Consider the following 20,227-nt stretch of genomic DNA (forward strand, 5'->3'; position numbering starts at 1 on the left):
CAATGAGATGAGCTATTTAATTGCCTTTAAACTAACTGTGTAAGAAAATTCATGAGTTGACATCAAACATCACATAATCGGACCCAAACAAAGCCTTATGGATAACACATATAGACTAAAATTCCTCTATGCATTACAACTTACAGCATTTTTTAAACTCTAACATCTCGAACTTTTGAAAAACTGATTTATTTTTTATAACCCTCATGTTTTATTTCTACATATTGAAGTACGAGAAGATTTCAGGCAGTTATATGCAAATGTTTCTCAATAAATAACATGCCAGGCCTCGGCTATCTATTTTTGATACGTAAAAAGCCAAATTAGATATAGTTGTTACTCAGCGTTCTCGGTTAGTATTGATTTGAAGTTCCAGGGCCATCTGGATGTGCAGAGAGGAGCTGTTACCGGGCCAAACCCCTTCGCCAGGGCCAGCTGAGAGCGCACTGGGCGGGCGGGCAGGTCTGCAGGCCGTCACCTGTGTCACTGTTAGCTGGGCGCCCTGCACCACGCTGCTTTGAACCCTCAGCGCCCTTCTGTTCGTGGTGTTTAGATAATCATTTATTATGGCACCAAGTAACACAGGGCGAAGACTTTGTAAAACGGAAGACACACAATGCTCAAAGCCACTGCTGTGGCCCGTGGGTTCACCCGAGTGGTCCATCAAGCACCAGAACCACGAGCACGCTCCCCTGCCCTCTGCTGACACCTGGCAAACTCACCGAAACACATCCACGAGTTCTCAGGATATTTGCTTTTAAAGGAAAAAATATACATTACAGATTTTTTTTTTAATGGAAATAGTATGAGGCATCTTTACAGAACCGCACTGCAGGAATGCTCTCATCTCCAGAAGGCTGAGAACTAGTTGATGAGTCAATCCTCACACGGGGAAAAACACTCTGGAGTCTAGTTCCAGCTCTGCCACTGTGTCCTGGAAGTTTCCCAAGAAAACTTGGGCTTCAAGACACTACCTATAAAATATGCACAATGCAATTTGCCTTGGTTACTTCTCAGATTTTTAACAGATCAAATGAAGCAAAATATGTGCAAGCAGTTTAAGAGCAATGAAACACTAAACAGACAGGAACCTTCGACGATGCCTGGCTGCGGGGAGGAAAGGGCAGCGCCGACTCTCGGTGAGGGTCAGCACTGGCGTGTGCCCGCTCGCCAGCATCACCGCTGCTCTCCAAGCCTCCCTCCTCGTGTCGGCCGTTCCCGTCACAGGCACACACTGGCAGCCGCCGTCCTGACGTCGAGGCCCCGCTCCCGGAGGTGTGCCAGCCCTGCCCTGCCAGGCCGAGGGAGCAGACGGAAGCGGGGGGAGGAGCACTGGGGGGGGGGGCTCCACGGGCAGGAGAGCGCTCCACGGAGGGACACGGGGCCCTGGCAGGCGTGGCCGGGTGGGCAGCTGCTCACACGTCACACCCGGGCAGGTGGGCAGCATCCCGCCAGGCCGGCCGCAGCAGGGGGCCTGGCACCGCCACCTCCCCGGCGGGCACCCAGGGCGGCTGCGGAGCTCATCCCTACAGCCCGCTGGAGGGCCGGGATGGCGGGCGGGAGGCATGCTTGTGTACACCAAGCGCGGCGTGGTAAGGATTCTGTAAAGACTCACTTCATTTGCCAAGAGCCTCGTTATAACTGACCCTGGAGGTGCTGGACCCAAAGCCTGAGCTGTACCAAGATAAAGCGAACTCCCATGCCTTCCTGTTGAGGTTCTAAAATGGTTCTAAAAACAACGCACCCTGGAAGAGAACCATGCAGGAGCCCGGGATCACCCCCCTCCGGAAATGGGAGCACTGATGCATTGTTAGACCCTTTCTCTGGGAAATCGATGGGACCTAAGCCCTACTCGGCTTTTACGCTTCATTTTCCCTCTGCAAAAGCTCCGTCGGCAGCAGGCTAAGTATACATCGTTGGTATTCCTCTTATTTACCATGAAAAGACACATCTGCAGACAATCACAATAGGATTATAATCCCTACTACTGGGGAAGGAAGCAAGTCACCCCAAAGGAGGCCCACGAAAAGACTCAACGGCCACCGGGAGGGAGCACCTAAGGACAGATGCCGCCTGTGAGAACAGGGCTTCCTGGCAGAACACGTGGGGACAGGAGGCCAGAAAAGCACCTGGGGGGGCGCCAGGGGCTCAGACAGTTACGCATCCGACCTCGGCTCAGGTCACGATCTCACGGTTTGTGGGTTCGAGCCCCACGTCGGGCTCTGTGCTGACAGCTCAGAGCCTGGAGCTGCTTCGGACTCTGTGTCTCCTTCTCTCTCTGCCCCTCCCCTGCTCACGCTGCACCTCTCTCTCTCTCTCTCTCTCAAGAATAAACATTTTAAAATTTTGTTTTTCAATTAAAAAAAGAAAGCACCTGAGACGTGAGCTGCCCAGTACTGTTAAGAAAACAATGGCTGGAAGGCCGCATGTGCAGGCTGCTTTGTACAGGAAGAAAACTAGAAGCAGAAGAACGGGGCAGCGGGGCAAGGACGCCGCGTGAGAAGTGACGAGGCCTGAACTAAGGTGCTGGCAAAGGTGAGGAGGAGCACTCTGAACAGTAAGTTACCTCCTTACAGCTCTTCTACAAAATTAAAGCAGAAGTATAATCTAACTCTGGGCATTTTCGAAGGAAATGAGATCATCAAGACAACAGACAGATTTTTCAGATAACTCAAAAAAGTTTAAAAATTTTTAAATCCTTCACAATTCTGCTTTAAAAATCCACTGCTTATAATAAAAATTAATACTCATTAGTTCATGGGGAAGAGAAGCATTAAGTATCAAGTAATCCCGACCTAATTATGAAAGTGTACCAATATCTAAATCTAGCATTCTAAACAACTTTAGATTTCTTCTTCGTGTTCTAAAAAGGATAACAGGAAATGTTCTCTATAAAACTGGTCATTTCGGGACACTTAAGTCTAACTTTTTGTTGTGTTGATACAGCCTTATTTTTTCAGTTTTTGCCCACTAATCTTTCTCTTAATCACTGAGGAGACATACATTTATATATATACTTCTAACAATTCACCGCTTTAAAATTCAATCATTGTTCTAGAACAGTAAGAACTCGTCTTTCTAGCTGAGAACTTATTTGCTTGCCAGAAAATGTACAAACCAATAAATTTTTAAGTAGTGTAACTGTTAATGACTTCAGCTTTAAAGAAAAGTAGATATATCACAACCTAAAATATTCCCCAATGTCAAGGCTATCACACAATCCTACTGCCTGTGATTTATCTGAATACACAACTTTACTTCTTGTGCAAACGGGCCAAATAAATGGACTGGTAAAGTAATATGCCAAGTTTCAGCTATATATTGGCAAACATTTCATAGGTTAACACTGCCAAATATTTCAAGGTTAACATTGGGCCATGCTGAATAAATGATTTTATAGACAAACAAATATAAGCAGAAATGCCAAACAGAAATTTTAATAGTCCAAACGCCAGTCATCCTCTGGAGCTGTGGGTCTGGGCCCTCGTGCTGCAGCCATGTAACAGCTGCCTAGTCAGCGGGAAATCAGACCTTCATTTTCCTTTCTTTTTTACTTTTTTTATTTTTTTAAATGTTTTATTCATTTCTAGGAGAGAGAGACAGCGTGAGCAGGGGAGGGTCAGAGAGAGAGGGAGTCACACACTCTGAAACAGGCTCCAGGCTCTGAGCTGGCAGTCAGCACAGAGCCCGACGCGGGGCTCGAACCCACGAACCGCGAGATCATGACCCAAGCGAAAGTCGGACGCCCAACCGACTAAGCCACCCAGGTGCCCCATCCTTTCAAATAAAGTTTATTACAACCAAGGGAAGACTGTTTTCAAGTCCCCCCAAAAGAAATTTGGAAAAGAGACTCTAATTGACAATGGTTATTTCCATAACATTGTTTCATGAATATTGAAGTAGTAGGGCCCATTCAATTAAAAGTATGATTACTTTGGGGCACCTGGTTGAAGTCAAATGGACTCTTGACTTCAACTCAGGTCATGATCCCAGGATCATGGGATCGAGCTCCACATCAGGCTCTGTGCTGAGTGTGGAGCCTGCCTGGGATTCTCTTTTATCTCTCTCTCTCTCTCTCTCCCTCCCTCTTTGCCCCTCTCCCACTTGCACGCACTTGCTCTCTCTTTCTCTAAAATAAAAAAATCCAAAAAAATGTATAATTACTTTAAAATATGAACCTGATTATTTATTTTCTCCATACCAAAATGCTTCCTCATTTAATGTAGAAGGAATTAGCTAATAATGTAATCATCACCTAAGACATTATGCGGCACCAGCTAATAATTGAATCATTGCATAAAGTTTGAGGTTGAGTTACCTAGTAAACATTAAGCTATTTTTTTTTACAACTTGTACTTTTATAAGATAAAGCAACTTCTATTTCAAAAAGTAAATAAAGTCACGTCAGCACCACCATAATTTCCTATATGTAACTTCACTATTGTGTATAAAATAGAATCCTACACAAATCTTCCTGAAGTTTCACATCAACTTGCACGTACATTGAAGCCCCTGGTGATCATGTCTGCCCCTCCTGCATCCCAAGTACTTCTCAAAGGTCCCAGCTAAGGCCAACAAACCCCCCCGGCAAGCCCACAACGGGGTTAAGTACTGCCCGTCCATTTTACAGATGCAGACACCAAGGCACAGCCCCAAGTCCCAGGTCAGTAAGAGGAAGAGTCCGGATTTAAGGCAGGTCTTCTAAATGCCAAAGCTCACAACCTGTCCCCTGTACCATGATGTGGACAGACGTAGCCTTGAAGTAGAAATCTCTCATGTTTTGGTAAACGGAAGCAAAAATGCTGTGCGACAGTCCACATGTCATACCATCACAAAGCATATGGAAACTGAGTGATACCTCTTAAAAACACGGCTGCTATTTAACGACACCAGGTATTGTTACTGAAATTATCATCTCGGTCCCTCCAATATGCAATGGTACTAAGAAGAGTGACAAAATTAAGATCATTTCATGAACTAAATGACTTTTAATTCAAAATCTTTACAAACTCAAAAAACTTTTAAATGAAATAAGTATATTCTTTTCCTCAAAATAATACTTTTTTTTATGCATCTCTCTCTGTCATCGCATAACCCACGCCTTTTACAGTAGATTAACAATTCCAAAACGAGCCCCGTGGATAACAACACTACCAGAATCGAAGGTTTTAAAAATAATCATTCCTATCCACGTTGTTTCTATGGAAAAAAAAAATTGGCGCTCCCAAATTTTGGGGGAAGGTAGAGGAATTCTATTAAAAAATTACTGAATGATTTTTTTTCTTGAAGGTGTTGGGAAAATCGAATTAACACATAACAATAGTTAGTGAGATATGACTCCATCTTCTGTAATAAACACGAAGATCAAAACGCACCCAAGGTAAATTTCCTTGCAAGGGTTCCCAGCAGGAGTCTTCCTTTCGGATGTGATTTCCTCTCACCCACAAAAACCAGGCCAAATATGCGCATGTGCCGCTAACACTAAGCAGCACTTCCTTATTCACTCATGTCCAACAATTTATGGATGATCAGTGGCAAAAACGAGCAAAAATAATGAAAGAACGCAATGAAAGCTCTCTGAGACCGTGCTGGACTTCCTACTCATTTCTGGGTCTCTTTAAGATGGAGGCCTGAGACAAATTAGCCACTGGGGGGAAAAAGTCATCTGGTCATAAAATACAGTACAAGGTCACTTTTATGTAAGTTTGCCAAAAGGGACATAAACCAGGACAATTTCACACTGTGACACAGGACAGAAACATATGAGAGCGGTCCCGGCCCCTCCCGCACGGTGCTGTCACAGCGCGTAGCTTTATAGGCCTTCCCAGCACCGGCCCCGGCCCTTCGCTGCCACCTGGTCAGTCTAATTAGCTACGAAAGGAAGTTACCTCAAATTTTGTACTTTTTGCTTTTATTATCAAGCACTCCGTTTGAAGTTACAGGGGTTAACCTCTTAATGCTACAGACCGCGTGCCATGCTCTGGACATTTGGGGGGGTGTCTGGGTAGCCTGGGTAATTGGTCAGGATGTTGCTGTCGCTTATGTTAAATTTTATGCCAAGACTTCAAATCAAAGATAGGCATTAAGGTGAGGGACAATATAAAGCTACTCCCAGAAACATCTCGGGTTTGTGAGTTGATTGATCACTGATGATATTTTTTCACTGTCATTAACTTGTTGAGTTTTCTTCTTCCTAACATCTGAACTGAAAGTAAGACGTTAATACGCAAAGTGAAACAAATATATTCCTAGCTCCTATTTAATCGCTGGCTCACCAGCGTCCAGGGCCCACCCTGCGGTCGGCACACTTCTTCTGACACCATCCCAGATAATGTAGGGGTGTCTCTGAGGCCGCGTGCGTGGCAAGAGACAAGCATATGGCTGATCCGAGGTGTGGGAGGCACGGCAATGCTGGGGCCCCGACACCTTGCACTCTGTACACGACTGCGGGACCGAGATAAACTCCGTGGAGAAAGATGCCGGCCACGAGACACAGCGCCCGGCACAGGCCACCTCGTCAGAGCTGAAACAACATTCGGGTGCAAGCCTGGGAGGGCAGCACCCACGATCACATCAGCAGCACGTACAGGTGACCGCGAAATCACACAAACCCGATCAACATTTAAGTGCTAACCACGTAAGTCAGAGTTCCAAGATAAAAGTTACCTTCTTAACTTAAGAAAGAAAGAAAGAAGGAAAGAAAGAAAGAAAGAAAGAAAGAAAGAAAGAAAGAAAGAAAGAAAGAAAGAAAGAAAGGAAGAAAGGAAGGAAGGAAGGAAGAAAGGAAGAAAGGGAAGAAATCACTTCATTAAAACCATTTACATCCTCCTACCCCTTGAGAATATAAAGAATGGGAATCGTGAAGAGATGGTCCTAATAAAATAGAAACATGCACCACGCTAAGGAGGGAGAAGAAAGGCTTACTTAAGCCCCTTAAAAGGACATGGTCAACCCCCCAGGCCTAAAATGTCCTGTTTGAATTAACATAGTGGTTTAATTAAAAACTAAGTAGAGAATTCTGCTTAATTTGATTTTCAATTCAGGCTCTGCATCCGCCCGTGGCCAGTGGCCAATTTCCGCGTCTCGGCACGAGATGCGAGGGGCGGTTTTAAAATCGATTGCCCAGGGGAATCCGTGGGAGTACGGTGGGGCCACATGCCGTTCAGGGACTCCACCAGACTTAGACATAGTAAAACGGCACCAGGGGGGTGGCCAGAGGAATAAAACAGAAATTTACCTTAACCATATTTCCAGTCCGTCATTACTCAGATCTCTGTGCTGCCTCTACCAATTAGAAGTACTTCTAAGCCCTGTCCGATACCCCTTCCGAACTCCAAGTGTCCGGGTGACCAATGAGCGCAGAGCTTTAGAGGACACGCACACACGGGCGCACGCTTGCCAGCCAGCCGTGTCAGACATGCTGATGACAGTCGGGGATGCGTTCGCTTCAGTGAGGAGGCAGTTAAAGTCCGGGACACAGTCCACAGCGCCGTGTAAAAACCGACGGATCGCCACAAACGTCATGCAGAACGAGCACTAGTAAACTCCTGTGATCTCAGATCACAGAAAGGCGGAACAAGGAAGGGTTTAAACACATACTTCACGCATTTAAGACTGAACTATGCAATGCTAACAACCCTTGCAACTTTCACGCAATCGATTTTTTTAATAAGTTTATTTACTTATTTTGAGGGGGGAGCGGCAGAGAGGGAGGGAGAGAGAAAATACAAAGCACGCTCTGCACTGTCAACTCGGAGTCCCACCTGAGGCTCAATCTCATGAACCGCGACATCATGGCCTGGGTCGAAATCAAGAGCTAGACACCCAACTGACTGAGCCGCCCAGGTGCCCCACATGTAACTGATTTTATTTTATTTATTTATTTATTATTTTTTTTTTTTACAAATAGTTTATTGTCAAGCTATTTCCAGATAACACCCAGTGCTCATCCTCACAAGTGTAACGATTTTAAACTGAAAATTATGAATATATAAAATATCACAATTACCTTAATTTTAAAGCCTTCTAAACAATTCTAATAGAGTCTAGAATGCACCTCATCTTTAAGCAGGTTTGATTTTCTTGCGTCCATGCCATTTCAAAATGGGAAAAATAATTTGTAGCTTTAAAACTGCCCAGGGTTATATGTAAATAATTAGGAGCTGACTGTACTGTATTCCATTGCATTTCGACGACCCCCCAGACCATTTATTAGTGAAATGCAGTAAGCTCTAGAATAATGGCAATAATAACTAACGTATCCTGGGCTATGTGTTTTACTTGAACGATCTCCTCTCATTTAATCCCTTAGATAATGCAGTCAGGTAATGATCATTACTATACCCGTTTTACAGAAAGAAACCCTGAGGCCCAGATGAAAAAACTAGCTGAGACCATGAGACTCTGAGGGCAGATCTGCTCACCTGGGTGCCCTCGCCTGCAGTCTTTCTTGCACAGGCCCCTTCTGCTCAGCACAGAGAACAGAATTACCCTGCCTCTTCCTCCTCCAGGCGCGCCCTGTCCCCTCCCTCCTCTAGCAGCTTTAAAGACCCAGTTCTTAATTTGGTTCCTACAACTCCCACTCATGGTCCAAGTACCCAAGTCAGACGAATGGCACCCAACCGTCTGCCTCCTCGGCCTCCTTCCCAGCCTCTGCTGAGAGCGCTGGCCATGTCGACCGCAGCCCACGCGCACCCAGCGCGTCAGTCCCCTCTGAGGTCACATATGGGGCTGCTGGTCTTGAGGGGTCCTGAGGAGACTGACAGGGTCAAAGATGTGCTCAGAGAAGACTATCCTTGTGAGTGTGCAGGAGGCGCGTAAACCCTCAGGGGGAAGGGCGCCACCCAGCAGCAGGCGTGCGCGTCCACTCACCTGCCCACACCCTTCCTCCCCCTGCCCTCAGTTTGCGACGGAACAAGGAAACAGTGACGTGTCTCTGGGGCGTGAGTCCGCTTTCCTTAACTCTAGACACAGCTGGCAATTCTGCCAAGTGTCTCTCCGCGTTGTTAGTTCACAACAAGGGAGGAAAATGATCCGGAGACCAGGGGCTTGTCCACGTTACACGCGGTTTTGTACAAGAAGCTACACGGGGGGTAACTGGAGCTGTACGGGACACACACCGGCAACACCGAACACAAGCTCCCCGGTTTCCTGCACGGGCAAGGCCACGCGCGCGACGGGACGGAGCCGGGGGGAGACAACCTGCGTACGTAAAGCAAAGAGCCACAGGGCACTGTCGGAGGCAGGTGCGCAAGCACTGTGCCAGCAGCACCAGGTGTGTGACGATTCGGTGTGGTGACCTCCCCACAGAACACGGCACTTCACGCCGCGAGGTGCGTGCGCTCCTTCTCTGAGTGACGTATGTTGAAACTCTGACATGTGTATTCGTCTCTGCACTGAAACAGAAGAGTAGACGCAAAAGTCTTTTTCAAAATTCCTCTGCCAACCCCGTCACCTGCAGCACAAAATCCAAAGTACCTGGCAGAGGAAGCAAGTCCTTCCAGAATGTGACCCCCACAAGCTCCCACGCACCCTGGCTTCCCACCAAGTCTCCATCCTACAGCTAAGTGTCCGCATTCCTCAATTCAGCCGCAGTGCGTGCCTCCGCCCCAGCCTGGACCAGCGCGTCCCAGCAAAGCCCGCTCACCCTTCGGGACTTGGCTCAAGGGCAGGTGGACCCCTCCCGCGAAGCCCTCCCCAGTCCCCGAGGGGAATCAAGGCCTGTACCCCCGGGGTGCCTCCCCCAGCAGCTGGCTGTGCGAGGTCATCCTGCTGCATCCATTTGTTCGCACCTTCCCTGTCTCCCTCTGTCTACCCCTTGAAGGCAGGAGCCCTGTCTTTTCCGTTCAGTTCCCAGCAAGGTCCTGTACTGGCAGAGTGATTACTGCTTAGTAGGTGCTGAGTAAAATCTGCTGAATGAATGAACAGCCATCAAAAGCTCTGGCTCTAAAATGACATGGAAATTACCTTCTCCAGTGTCTCCAATGATTTCCCCTCTTCTTGAGGCCCATGCTCGCCAGCCCTCTTTGGCGTGCTACTTCACGTTCCGTTCTGATCTCCGTGCCGTTACTAAACATGCGATCGACTGTGAGTTTTCGGCTTCAAACTACTAGCATTGGGAATAACCAGAGGACGGAAAGGTCCATCCACTGAAACAACACTTCCCCACCTCTCCCGAACTCCGCCCTGGCACCCTTCCACACACAAATCTGCAGAGTGCTGTACTTAAGGTTTAAAATCAGAAGACTTGTCAAAATGTGAGACTAAATAATTCCATTCCTACGAGCTTACAAAAAGTTCTGTGAAATAAAAAGGAATAAAGTTCACAGTTTACAGCTTTGCTTGCCAAATTCAACTGGCATTACAGTATTGTTCAACAAGAGAGGCAGGCATACTTTCACTTCATGTATCATAATACAAACCCAACTAAGCATTAAAAAAGGTGTAATGCATATAAATCAACTGTAACATAAGAACTCACTTTTGCCAAAAAGTACTAACTATGTAAATCTTTCTGTTATTTTCCTTATTTCTATAGCCAAGAACTCCACAAGCTGTAAACAGAAATATGATTCCTTCCATTTTAAAATCTTTCTTTTTTTTGTTTGTTTGTTTTTTATTTATTTCTGACAGAGAGAGAGAGACAGCGTGAGCAGGGGAGGGGCAGAGAGAGAGGGAGACACAGACTCTGAAACAGGCTCCGGGCTCTGAGCTGGCAGCACGGAGCCCGACGCGGGGCTCGAACCCACGAACCGTGAGACCATGACCTGAGCTGAAGCCAGACATTTAGCTGACTGAGCCCCCCAGGCACCCCTATTTTGTTATTTTCAAAGACTGCCGAAGTCATCAGCACGGACATGGTCTGGAGCGCCGGGTAAGAGCAGCCTCCTGTGGGCCTGGGAGGCGCAACAGGGCCCAGCACCGGACCTTGCCTTCGGCTCAGGTCACCATCTCCTGGTCTGGAGTCGAAGCCCCACGTCAGGCTCTGCTGACAGTGCGGAGCCCGCTTAGGATTCTCTCGCGGGCCTCTCTTTCCGCCCCTCCCCTGCTCTCTCTTTCTCAAAATAAATTAATAAACTTAAAAAAAAAAGATGCAAAGTCTCTTGTTTTACTCATTCCTAATCTCTCACATTCCCCAAGATCAGTAACTCGCAGTCCCTTGAGAATCTGACAATCTAAAGGAGCATGCTGGATTTTCTAACCCACAACTCTCCTGAAAATACTGGACGTAAAATAACTTGTACATCAAGATATGTTTTAAGATTTTTTAGGATTGTGTGTCATTCTTTACACTACACGAGACAGCCTAAGAAAGAGAGAACAGAAATTTTATCAGCTTTATTCCCTACAAACAAGCATTCTACCACATTTGCACGTACTATACAAACATTCGGGGGCACCTGGGGGGCTCAGTCGGTCAAGCGTCTGACTTCAGCTCAGGTCATGAGTTCACGATTCGTGGGTTTGAGCCCCGCGTCGGGCTCTGTGCTGACAGCTCAGGGCCTGGAGCCTGCTTGGAATTCTGTGTCTCCCTCTCTCTGACCCTCCCCTGCTCATGCTGTCTCTCTCTCTCAGAAAGAAAACATTAAAAAAAATTCGGAAGTCAAAGACAACTTTCTCCCTGCGGACACACAGGATCATTCAATATTATTAATTCTATTGTTCATATTACTAATAAGATATTGCTATTATGACTAATTAAACTTTTCATATTTTAGTCAAATTGCTGTTCAAGCCCACTTTTACAAGTTTAACATGAATGATACATACTTCTTAATTTGACCGATTTATTTCCAAAACATGATTCGCTTTACCTTTTTCAGTCCAGCAAATCCTTCTGATTCCAGGAAGAAAAAGGCAAAGGGCATCAGCACAAATAAACATAGGTTCGAAAAGAGAGAAGCAAGATTCCACAGACCTATAAAGAAGGAACAAAAAAAAGAAGAAAGATTAGAGCTAGGCCTTTAAAAAAAACTACTCTGTTAAATTATATTAGGCAAAGACACATACTTTTCATAAAAATAAACTTGAAGGCCTAACAAATCACCTGAACTTAGAAATGAGAAAATAATTTCATACTTTAAAAGATTTTTAATGTTTACTTTTTTGAGAGAGAGAGAGAAAATGCAAGAGGGGGAGGGGCAGAGAGAGAGAGGGAGACAGAATCTGAAGCAGCTCCAGGCTCTGAGCTGTCAGCACAGAGCCCGATGCGGGACTCGAACCCACGAACCCCGAGACCACGACCTGAGCTGAAGCTGGAGGCTCAACTGACTGAGCCACCCAGGCACCTCAATAAATTCATATTTAAAATTTGTGTAATTTTGTAACTTGTACCTATTAGGAAAACCTAAAATGGAAAGTAGAAATATTTTTCCTCATGTCCTAAACAAATTCACTGAAGATATGACAAATGCAGAAATCCAAAGATACGGTCTCTTTAGATATATTGGCTCCTGAATATTTAAATTAAAGGCACAAGCTATATTGAGCACTTAATAAATGCCAGGTAGTCTAACAGACATTTTACATGCATAGTATCATTGAAGTCTAATTACTAAAATAGTAATTAGCATCCGCCAAGCCCTTCTGTGTCAAGCACTATTCTAAGTGGCTTACTGATATCATACAAACTCACGTACCCCTCACAGCGGCCCCCACCAAGCCAGAGGCAGAGGCTGGCCAGTTACCTTGCCAAGGTTGCAGAGTCGGCCCCTGGCAGAGCTAATTCCTGTGATTTTTAAAAGCCATGACACCACAGAAGTTTTAGTAAGCAATTCTAAGTGGGAAAGAAAATGTAACAGAGATAGGCAAGCTCCTATCACTATTTTCTGTTCTGGCACATTCTGCACTTTTTTTTTTCAGTTTGTTTATTTATCTATTTTGGTTTTTTTTTTAATATTTTTATTTATTTCTAGGAGACAGAGAGAGAGAGACAGCGTGAGCAGGGGAGGGTCAGAGAGAGAGGGAGACACAGACTCTGAAACAGGCTCCGGGCTCTGAGCTGGCAGTCAGCACAGAGACCGACGCGGGGCTCGAACCCACAAACCGCGAGATCATGACCTAAGCGAAAGTCAGACGCTTAACCAACTAAGCCACCCAGGCGCCCCTTGTTTATTTATCTATTTTGAGAGAGAGAGAGAGAAGGGAAAGGGTAGAGAGAGGGGTAGAGAGAGGATCCCAACTCGGGGGCTCAATCTCATAACCCTGAGATCCTGACCTGAGCTGAAAGCGAGAGTCATACGCTTAACCAACTGAGCCCCCACGCGCCCCACGTTCTGTACTCTTCTATAGTCACAATAAAAAGCTACTGAGATGACAATGAAAATAGATTTAGAAAAAGACTTTAAGTCTGCCTTTGGGATTATATTTGGCCAAACATCTTACACCTTTATACATCTTTTACAGGCAAAACACTCATATTTAAAAGTGACTTTCAGGAGCACCTGGCTAGCTCAGCCCGTACAGCATGTGGCTCTTGATCTCGAGGTCGTGAGTTTGAGTCCCACATTTGGTATAGAGATGGCTTAAATAAACTTTAAAACAAAATTTAATAAAATGGATTTTCAAAATGGTGCCTATTTATAAAATCAAGAGTTAAAGATAAAATTGTGCTAAGTATAAACTCACTCTATTACTTGAAATTATAATTCAGTGCTTTTGAAAAGGGGCAACTGGTGTTCCTTCAGCGCCCTCATTTGGAAGGCACTGTCCCAAGCACTGGTGACACAGTAATGAACAAAACACAAACCTCTGTTTTCACCAAAATATGGTGTGGGCACGGGCGACTGGGGGGCTCCGGTCGGTGAAGCAACGACTCTTGATTTCAGCTCAGGTCACAATCTCATGGTTCATGAGATCAGCTCTGTGCTGGCATCGCGGAGCCTGCCTGGGATTCTGTCTCTCTTCTCTCTCTCTCTGACCCTCCCCCGCTTGTGTTCCCACACACGCGCTCTCTCTCTCCATTTAGATAAACCTTAAAAATATATATATGGTGTAGGCAGTCTTTTCAGTTTCAGCCACTCTAACAGGTGCACAGCAGTGTCTCCTGACTGCTTTGATTTGCATTTCCCAGGACACCTGGGGGGCTCAGCTGGCTAAGCATCCAACTCTTGATTCCGGCTGAGGTCATGATTTCATGGTTTGTGAGTTCAAGCCCCAAGTCAGCCTGTAAACTGACAGATCCTCTCTCTGCCCTTCCCCAGTTCATGTGCTCTCCCGCTCCCCCTCTCTCACACTAAATAAACTTAAAAAAAAAAAAAAACAAACTTAATTTGCATTTCCCTAATCAATACGTAATGACATAAACATCTTTATGAACTTACCTGTCACCCATTTATATCTTCTTTGGTGAAAGTGTCTCTAAGTCTGTTGCCTACCCTTTCATTAGGTTGTGTGCTTACTTACTATCGAGTTTGGCAAGCCCTTTATATCTCTGAATACAAGTCGTCTGTCAGGCATATAATTTGCCAATATTTTAACCCTGTCTGTAGATTGTCTTTTCACCCTTTTAAAAACAAGTATCTTTCAAAGAACAAAATTTCTTAATTTTGACAAAGTCCAATTTATCAACTTTTTCTTTTACAGATCATGCTTTAGACATCTCACCCTAGAAATTATAGTCTAGCCGTGTATCACAAAGACTTTCTCCTATGCTTCCTTCTACAAGGGTTAGTTTTAAGATTTACATTTAGACCTATGATCCCTTTGAATGTCTTTTTGTATATGGTGCCAAGTATGGACTAAAGTTCATTTTTTGCCTATGATTATACAATTGTTCAACACCATTTGTAGAAAAGATTACCCTTTTTACCCTTTTTCTACCAAATCGCCTTTGCACCTTCGTTGAAAGTAAATTTACAATATATGTATAGATATATTCCTGGATCCTCTATTTCATCAAGTCAATCTATTTTTTTTATGGTGATACCACACCATCTTGATTAATATGGCCTTAAAATAGTCTTGGAGTTGGGTAGTAAGTCTTTCAATTTTGATCTCTTTCAAAGTTGTTTTGGCTATTCTAAGTCCTTTGAATTCCCATATGAATTTCGGATCAGCTTTTCAATTTCTACCCAAAACAGGAAGAGGGTAGGGGCTGCTAGGATTTTGAATGAGATTGCATTGAATGTACAGACCAATATGGGGAGAACTGACATCTTAACATTGTCTTCTAGTCAATGAACATGATATATCTCTCCATTTGTTGTGGTATTCTTTCATTTTTATCATCAGCATTTTATAAGGTATAGTAATAGATCTCACACATCCCTACACACACATTATTTCTGATGCGACTGTATACAATTGGTACTGGTTTTTCTTAATCAACTTCCAATTATTCGTGGCTCATATGTATACAGAAATGCAGTTAAATTTTGTATATTTATCATGTATCCTGCAAATTCATTTATTGGTTCTAATAGCTTTTTAATAATAGATCCCATCACAATTTCTATATAGACATCTTATCTGCTAATACAGTTTCACTTTTTCCTCCCAACATCAATGTCCTTTATTTTCTAAAAGACACCAGAGCAATACTGAATAGAAGTGGTGAGAGGGGATATCCTTGCCTTGTTTCTCTTCTCAGGGAAAAGCATTCAGTCTACTATTAGGCATGATGTTATCTGTAGGGTTTTTACAGATGCTCTTTATTAGGATAAAGAAATTAATTCCCTTTCATGCCTACTTTGCTGAGAGACTTTATCAAAAATGGATGCTGAATTTTGCTTTTCTGCATGTATTATAGTGACTTTTCTTTTTTAGTATTTGAATATAGTAAATTACATTCATTGATTTTTCAAATCATGATGTATTACCCTTTTCATATACTGTCATATTTGATTTACTAAATTTTGTTTAGAATTTTTGCATTTACGTTCATGAGGGATACTGGTCTGTAGTTTTCTTTTCATGTAATGTCTGTCGGGTTTTGAAATCAGGGTAATGCTGGGCACAATGAATTAGTAAGTATTCCTTCAGTTTCAATTTTCTGGAAGAGTCTATGTAGAACTGGTATTGCTTCTTCCTCAAATATTTGATAGAACTGACAGTTAAGTCTTCTTGGCCTAGAATTTTATTTGTAAGAGTGTTTATAACATTTCTACAATGTCTGAGAGACTTTAGTAACTTCTGCCTTTCAAATTTTTCCATTCCTAATACTGGTAATTGATGTCCTCTTCTTCTTTTCTTTTCCCTTTTTTTTTTTTTTTTGCTGATCAACCTGGCTGCAGCTTTATCAGTTTTATTGATCTTCTCACTTTCTCTACATTTTCTCTGTTTCTATTTCACTGATTTCTACTCTTATCTTTTTTTTTATTTCCAATCTTCTTAATTTGGGATTCATTTCCTCTCTCTTCGTGGTTTCTTTTTTTTTTTTAATGTTTTATTTATTTCTGAGAGAGAGAGATAGCGTGAGCAGGGGAAGGTCAGAGAGAGAGGGAGACACAGAATCTGAAGCAGGCTCCAAGCTCTGAGCTACTTGTCAGCACAGAGCCCAATGCAGGGCTCAAACCCATGAACTGTGAGATCATGACCTGAGCCGAAGTCGGATGCTTAACGGACTGAGCCACCCAGGCGCCCCTCTTCCTGGTTTCTTAAGGTGGAAGTTGTGGGCACTGATTTGAGACCTTTTTCTTTCCTGTTCCAGGCATTTTAGAACTATAAATTTTCAAATGTTTTATTTTTGTTTCAAAATAAAATGTTTAGTTCAAAGTACTTTCCCATTTCCCTTTTGAGTTCTTCTTTGACCTATTAGTTATTTAGTTATCAAATAACTGAGGGACTGTCTAACTATGTTACTGGCATCCCATTTAATTTCACAGTCATTAGAGAACATATTTTGTATGACTTGTAAAAGTACTGAGACTTATTTTATGGCACAGAATATGGCCTCTCCTGATAAATATGCCGAGGGTACTTGAAAATAATGTATATTCTACTACTGTTGAGGAAAGAGATGTATAAATGCAAATTAGACCAAATTAGATAAGAGTGTTATTCAAATCTTCCATCTTATTAATTTTTTCCTAATTTATTCTATCAATTATTAAAAAGAGGGTATCGGCAAATTGGAATAAAACTATGATTTTAACTATTAATCCTTTCATATCTGTAAGTTTTTCCTTCATGCATTTAATAGCTACTTATTAGGTAAATAAATGTTTATTATGTTTTGATAAATTAACTCCTTCATCCTTATGAAATGATCTTATTTACAGCTGGCAAAATGTATACCTTTTTCTAATAATAAAATACCTATTTTACCTTTCTTTTTATTATAACTAGGATGGTATACCTTTTTTCTCTTATTGCTCTAAACCTATTCGTGTCTTTACATTTAAAATCGGTTTTCCGTAGGCAGAATATACTTGAGTCTTTCCTTTTTATTCAGTCTGACAATCTCTGCCTTTTTTTTTAGATTTGTTTATTTATTTATTTATTTATTTTTAAGTAATCTCTACACCCAACATGGGGCTCCAACCCCAAAATCAAGAGTCACACGCCCTTCCAACTGAGCCAACCAGGCACCCCCAGTCTTTGCCCTTTAATTGGAATGTTTAAACCATTAATGTTTGCTGATATGGTCAGGTTTAAGTCTATCAGTTTGCTCTTAGTTTTCTATTTGTCCCTTTATCTTCCCTTTTTCTTCTTTTCCTGTGCTCCTTTGGATTATTTTTTTATTATTCCATTTTTTCTTACAGCTGCTTACTGACTACATCTTTTTGTTGAGCTATTTTAGGGTTATTTGCAAGTTTATCACATACACCTTAACTCATCACAATCTGCTTTCAAGTGATGTGCAGCATAATAACCTTAAAAACGGTGTATTTCATTTCTTTCCTTCTGCCTGTGCGCTATCGTGGTCCTGCATTTTGCCTGTGCAGTTATAAAATCACAATATGTTACTACTTTTTAAACAGCCAATTATCTTTTGTAAAGACTTACATAATAAAAAGGGTCATCTGGGGTGCTCAGGCACTTGAGCATCCAACTTTAGCTCAGGTCACGATCTCGCAATTCGTGAGGTCAAGCTCCGCATCAGGCTCGCTGCTGTCAGCCTGTCAGCACACAGCCTGCTTCAGATTCTCTGTCCCTCACCCACTTACGCTCTCTCTCAAAAAATAAATAAAACATTATGAGAAAGACTTCTATAATAAAGAAACACTTGTACATTTCACCACACAGCTGCCACTTCTAAAGTGCTCTTCGTGCGGCTTTGTGGGTCGAGATGTCTATCTCCTACCGACTTGCATCTGCCTCCAGGACTTCCCTGATGCTTTGTAGGGCAGGCCTGCCGGGGAATTCTTACCTTTTGTGTATCTGACACTGTCTTTACTTTGCCCTTGTTTTGGAAAATTATTTTCACTAGATTTAGAACTAAGGTAGCAGGTTTTTTCCAGTGAAGATGCTGCTCCCCTGTCATCTGACTCGCGTTATTTCCCACAATGGATACGCTGATTCTCATCATTGCTTCTCTGGACTTTCTAAGTCTTCTTCTCTGAATGCTTGTAAGATTTTCTCTTTATCACAGGTTTTGACCAATTTGAAGCCTCTTAGTACAGTTTTCTTCATCTTTCTTGTAGACAGGGCTACTTGAGCTTCTTAGATCAAGGTTTATAGTTTTCATCTAATCTTGACATTTTTCAGTCATTAATTTTTCAAATATTCTTTCTTAATCCTTCCTCATTTAAGAACATCAGTTATATCACTGATACCCTGGCCAGTTTTTCAGTCATTTTTCTCTTTCTTTTGTAAACAATTTTCTATTGCTATATCTTTGTGTTCACTAACCTCTCTTTTACAATGTTAAATCTGTTTTTATTCCATCCAGTATACTTTCATGTCACACATTACAGGCTTCATTTATAAACATTTGATTTGATTATTTCCGTATCTTCCCCGTCTCAGTATGTCCCAGCTCTTGTCTAGCCTCTGGAACGTATGAGATGGGGTTGTAAGAAATGCACTAACGTTCTTATCTATCAATTGTGAATCTCTATCAATTGCGAATCAGTTCTGATTTATTTTTCTCATCCTTGTGAATTGTATTTTCCTGCTTTGTACTCAGCTGCAGACTCAAGGTAGGCAGGGCAAACCCCCAAAGATGTCCACATCTTAATCCCTGAAATCTCTGAATATGTTATGTAACATAGTTTATTAGTTTTCTATGGCTGCTCTAACCAAGTACCACAAACTGGATGGCTTCTGACAACAGAAATTTATTATCTCACAGTTCTAGAGGCTACAAGTCCAAAATCAAGGTATCAGTAGGGCCATATCTCTTCTGAAGGCTCTTGGGAAGGATCCTTCCCTCTGTCTTCTGGTAGCTGCACTATATGCAGTTACAGTGGGCTTATATACAGATGCATCACTCCAATCACTGCCGGTGGCTTCACATGGCCTTCTTCAGGTGTGTCTGTGTCTCTGTTTTATCTTCGATTTGGGCTCACCCTAAGCCAGTGCGACAGACCTTATCTTCACTAATGACGTCTGCAAAGACTTTATTTCCAAATAAGGCCACATTTTGCGACTGTAAGTGGACATGGATGGGGGAAGAGAGCCGGGCACAGAAGAGGGCCACTATTTAATCCAGCATGCATGCCAAAAAGACAGCAGATATAATCACTAAGGTTATGGCCTTTAATATAGGGAGATAAAGAGAGAATCTCAGATTGGCCAGGCGGATGCAACCTACCCACAGGACCCTTTAAAAGCAGAGAACTTTCTTGAGCTGAAGTCAGAGAGAAACAGCAGAAGGGCAAATCAGGGAGGAACCAACCCACCCTTGCCGGGGGTGCGTCACATGGAAACAAAATGGTGGGCCGCCTCCAGGGCAAAGGCCTCACCCGGCAAGGAGGCGCCTCAGCCCACAAGGCAGCGAGCCTAGAAGCGGGCTCTTCCCCAGAGCCTCCAAAAGGAATGTGACCTTGCGAAACCTTCACTTCACACCCCCCACCCCAGAAAGAACAGCAGCTTAATAAGATCTTACTAAGAGAAATGCTGAAGCTGAGAACATGATGATGGCCCATTAATTCTATCCATCTGTAAAAGAAGAGGTTTCTCTGCTTTCTAGTCCTCCGCCCACCAGTCTGCCCCCCCCACCCCGCCCCCGAGCCCACACCCCACCAGCTCCCTGGAGCAGGCGCAGGACTCATCTGTCCTAAGTTACTATTCTTCACCGTCTATGTTCTCGCGGTCACCTGGTCGGTGCAGGTGAGAGCGCATA

At 43.4% G+C, this 20,227-nt stretch overlaps 1 protein-coding gene across 8 annotated transcripts in view; it reads right to left on the reverse strand.

Annotated features, from left to right (window-relative positions):
- The window catches only part of LMBR1 (limb development membrane protein 1), a 148,292-nt gene that overhangs the window by 75,046 nt on the left and 53,019 nt on the right, over window positions 1-20,227 (reverse strand). For 6 of the 8 annotated variants that reach the window (XR_005528210.1, XR_005528209.1, XM_039230687.1 and 3 more), the window contains one exon: window positions 11,814-11,917. The exons of the other annotated variants lie outside the window; for them this stretch is intronic. Coding sequence is in view for 4 of the 6 variants with exons in the window: in XM_039230687.1 (XP_039086618.1) it covers window positions 11,814-11,917 (104 nt within the window). In the remaining 2 variants the exon portion in view is untranslated. The remainder of the gene's footprint in view (window positions 1-11,813; window positions 11,918-20,227) is intronic. 8 annotated transcript variants of the gene reach the window in all.

This window comes from Hyaena hyaena, unplaced genomic scaffold (assembly GCF_003009895.1).
Source record: "Hyaena hyaena isolate Hyena2069 unplaced genomic scaffold, ASM300989v1 scaffold_50, whole genome shotgun sequence".
Lineage (NCBI taxonomy): Eukaryota > Metazoa > Chordata > Mammalia > Carnivora > Hyaenidae > Hyaena > Hyaena hyaena.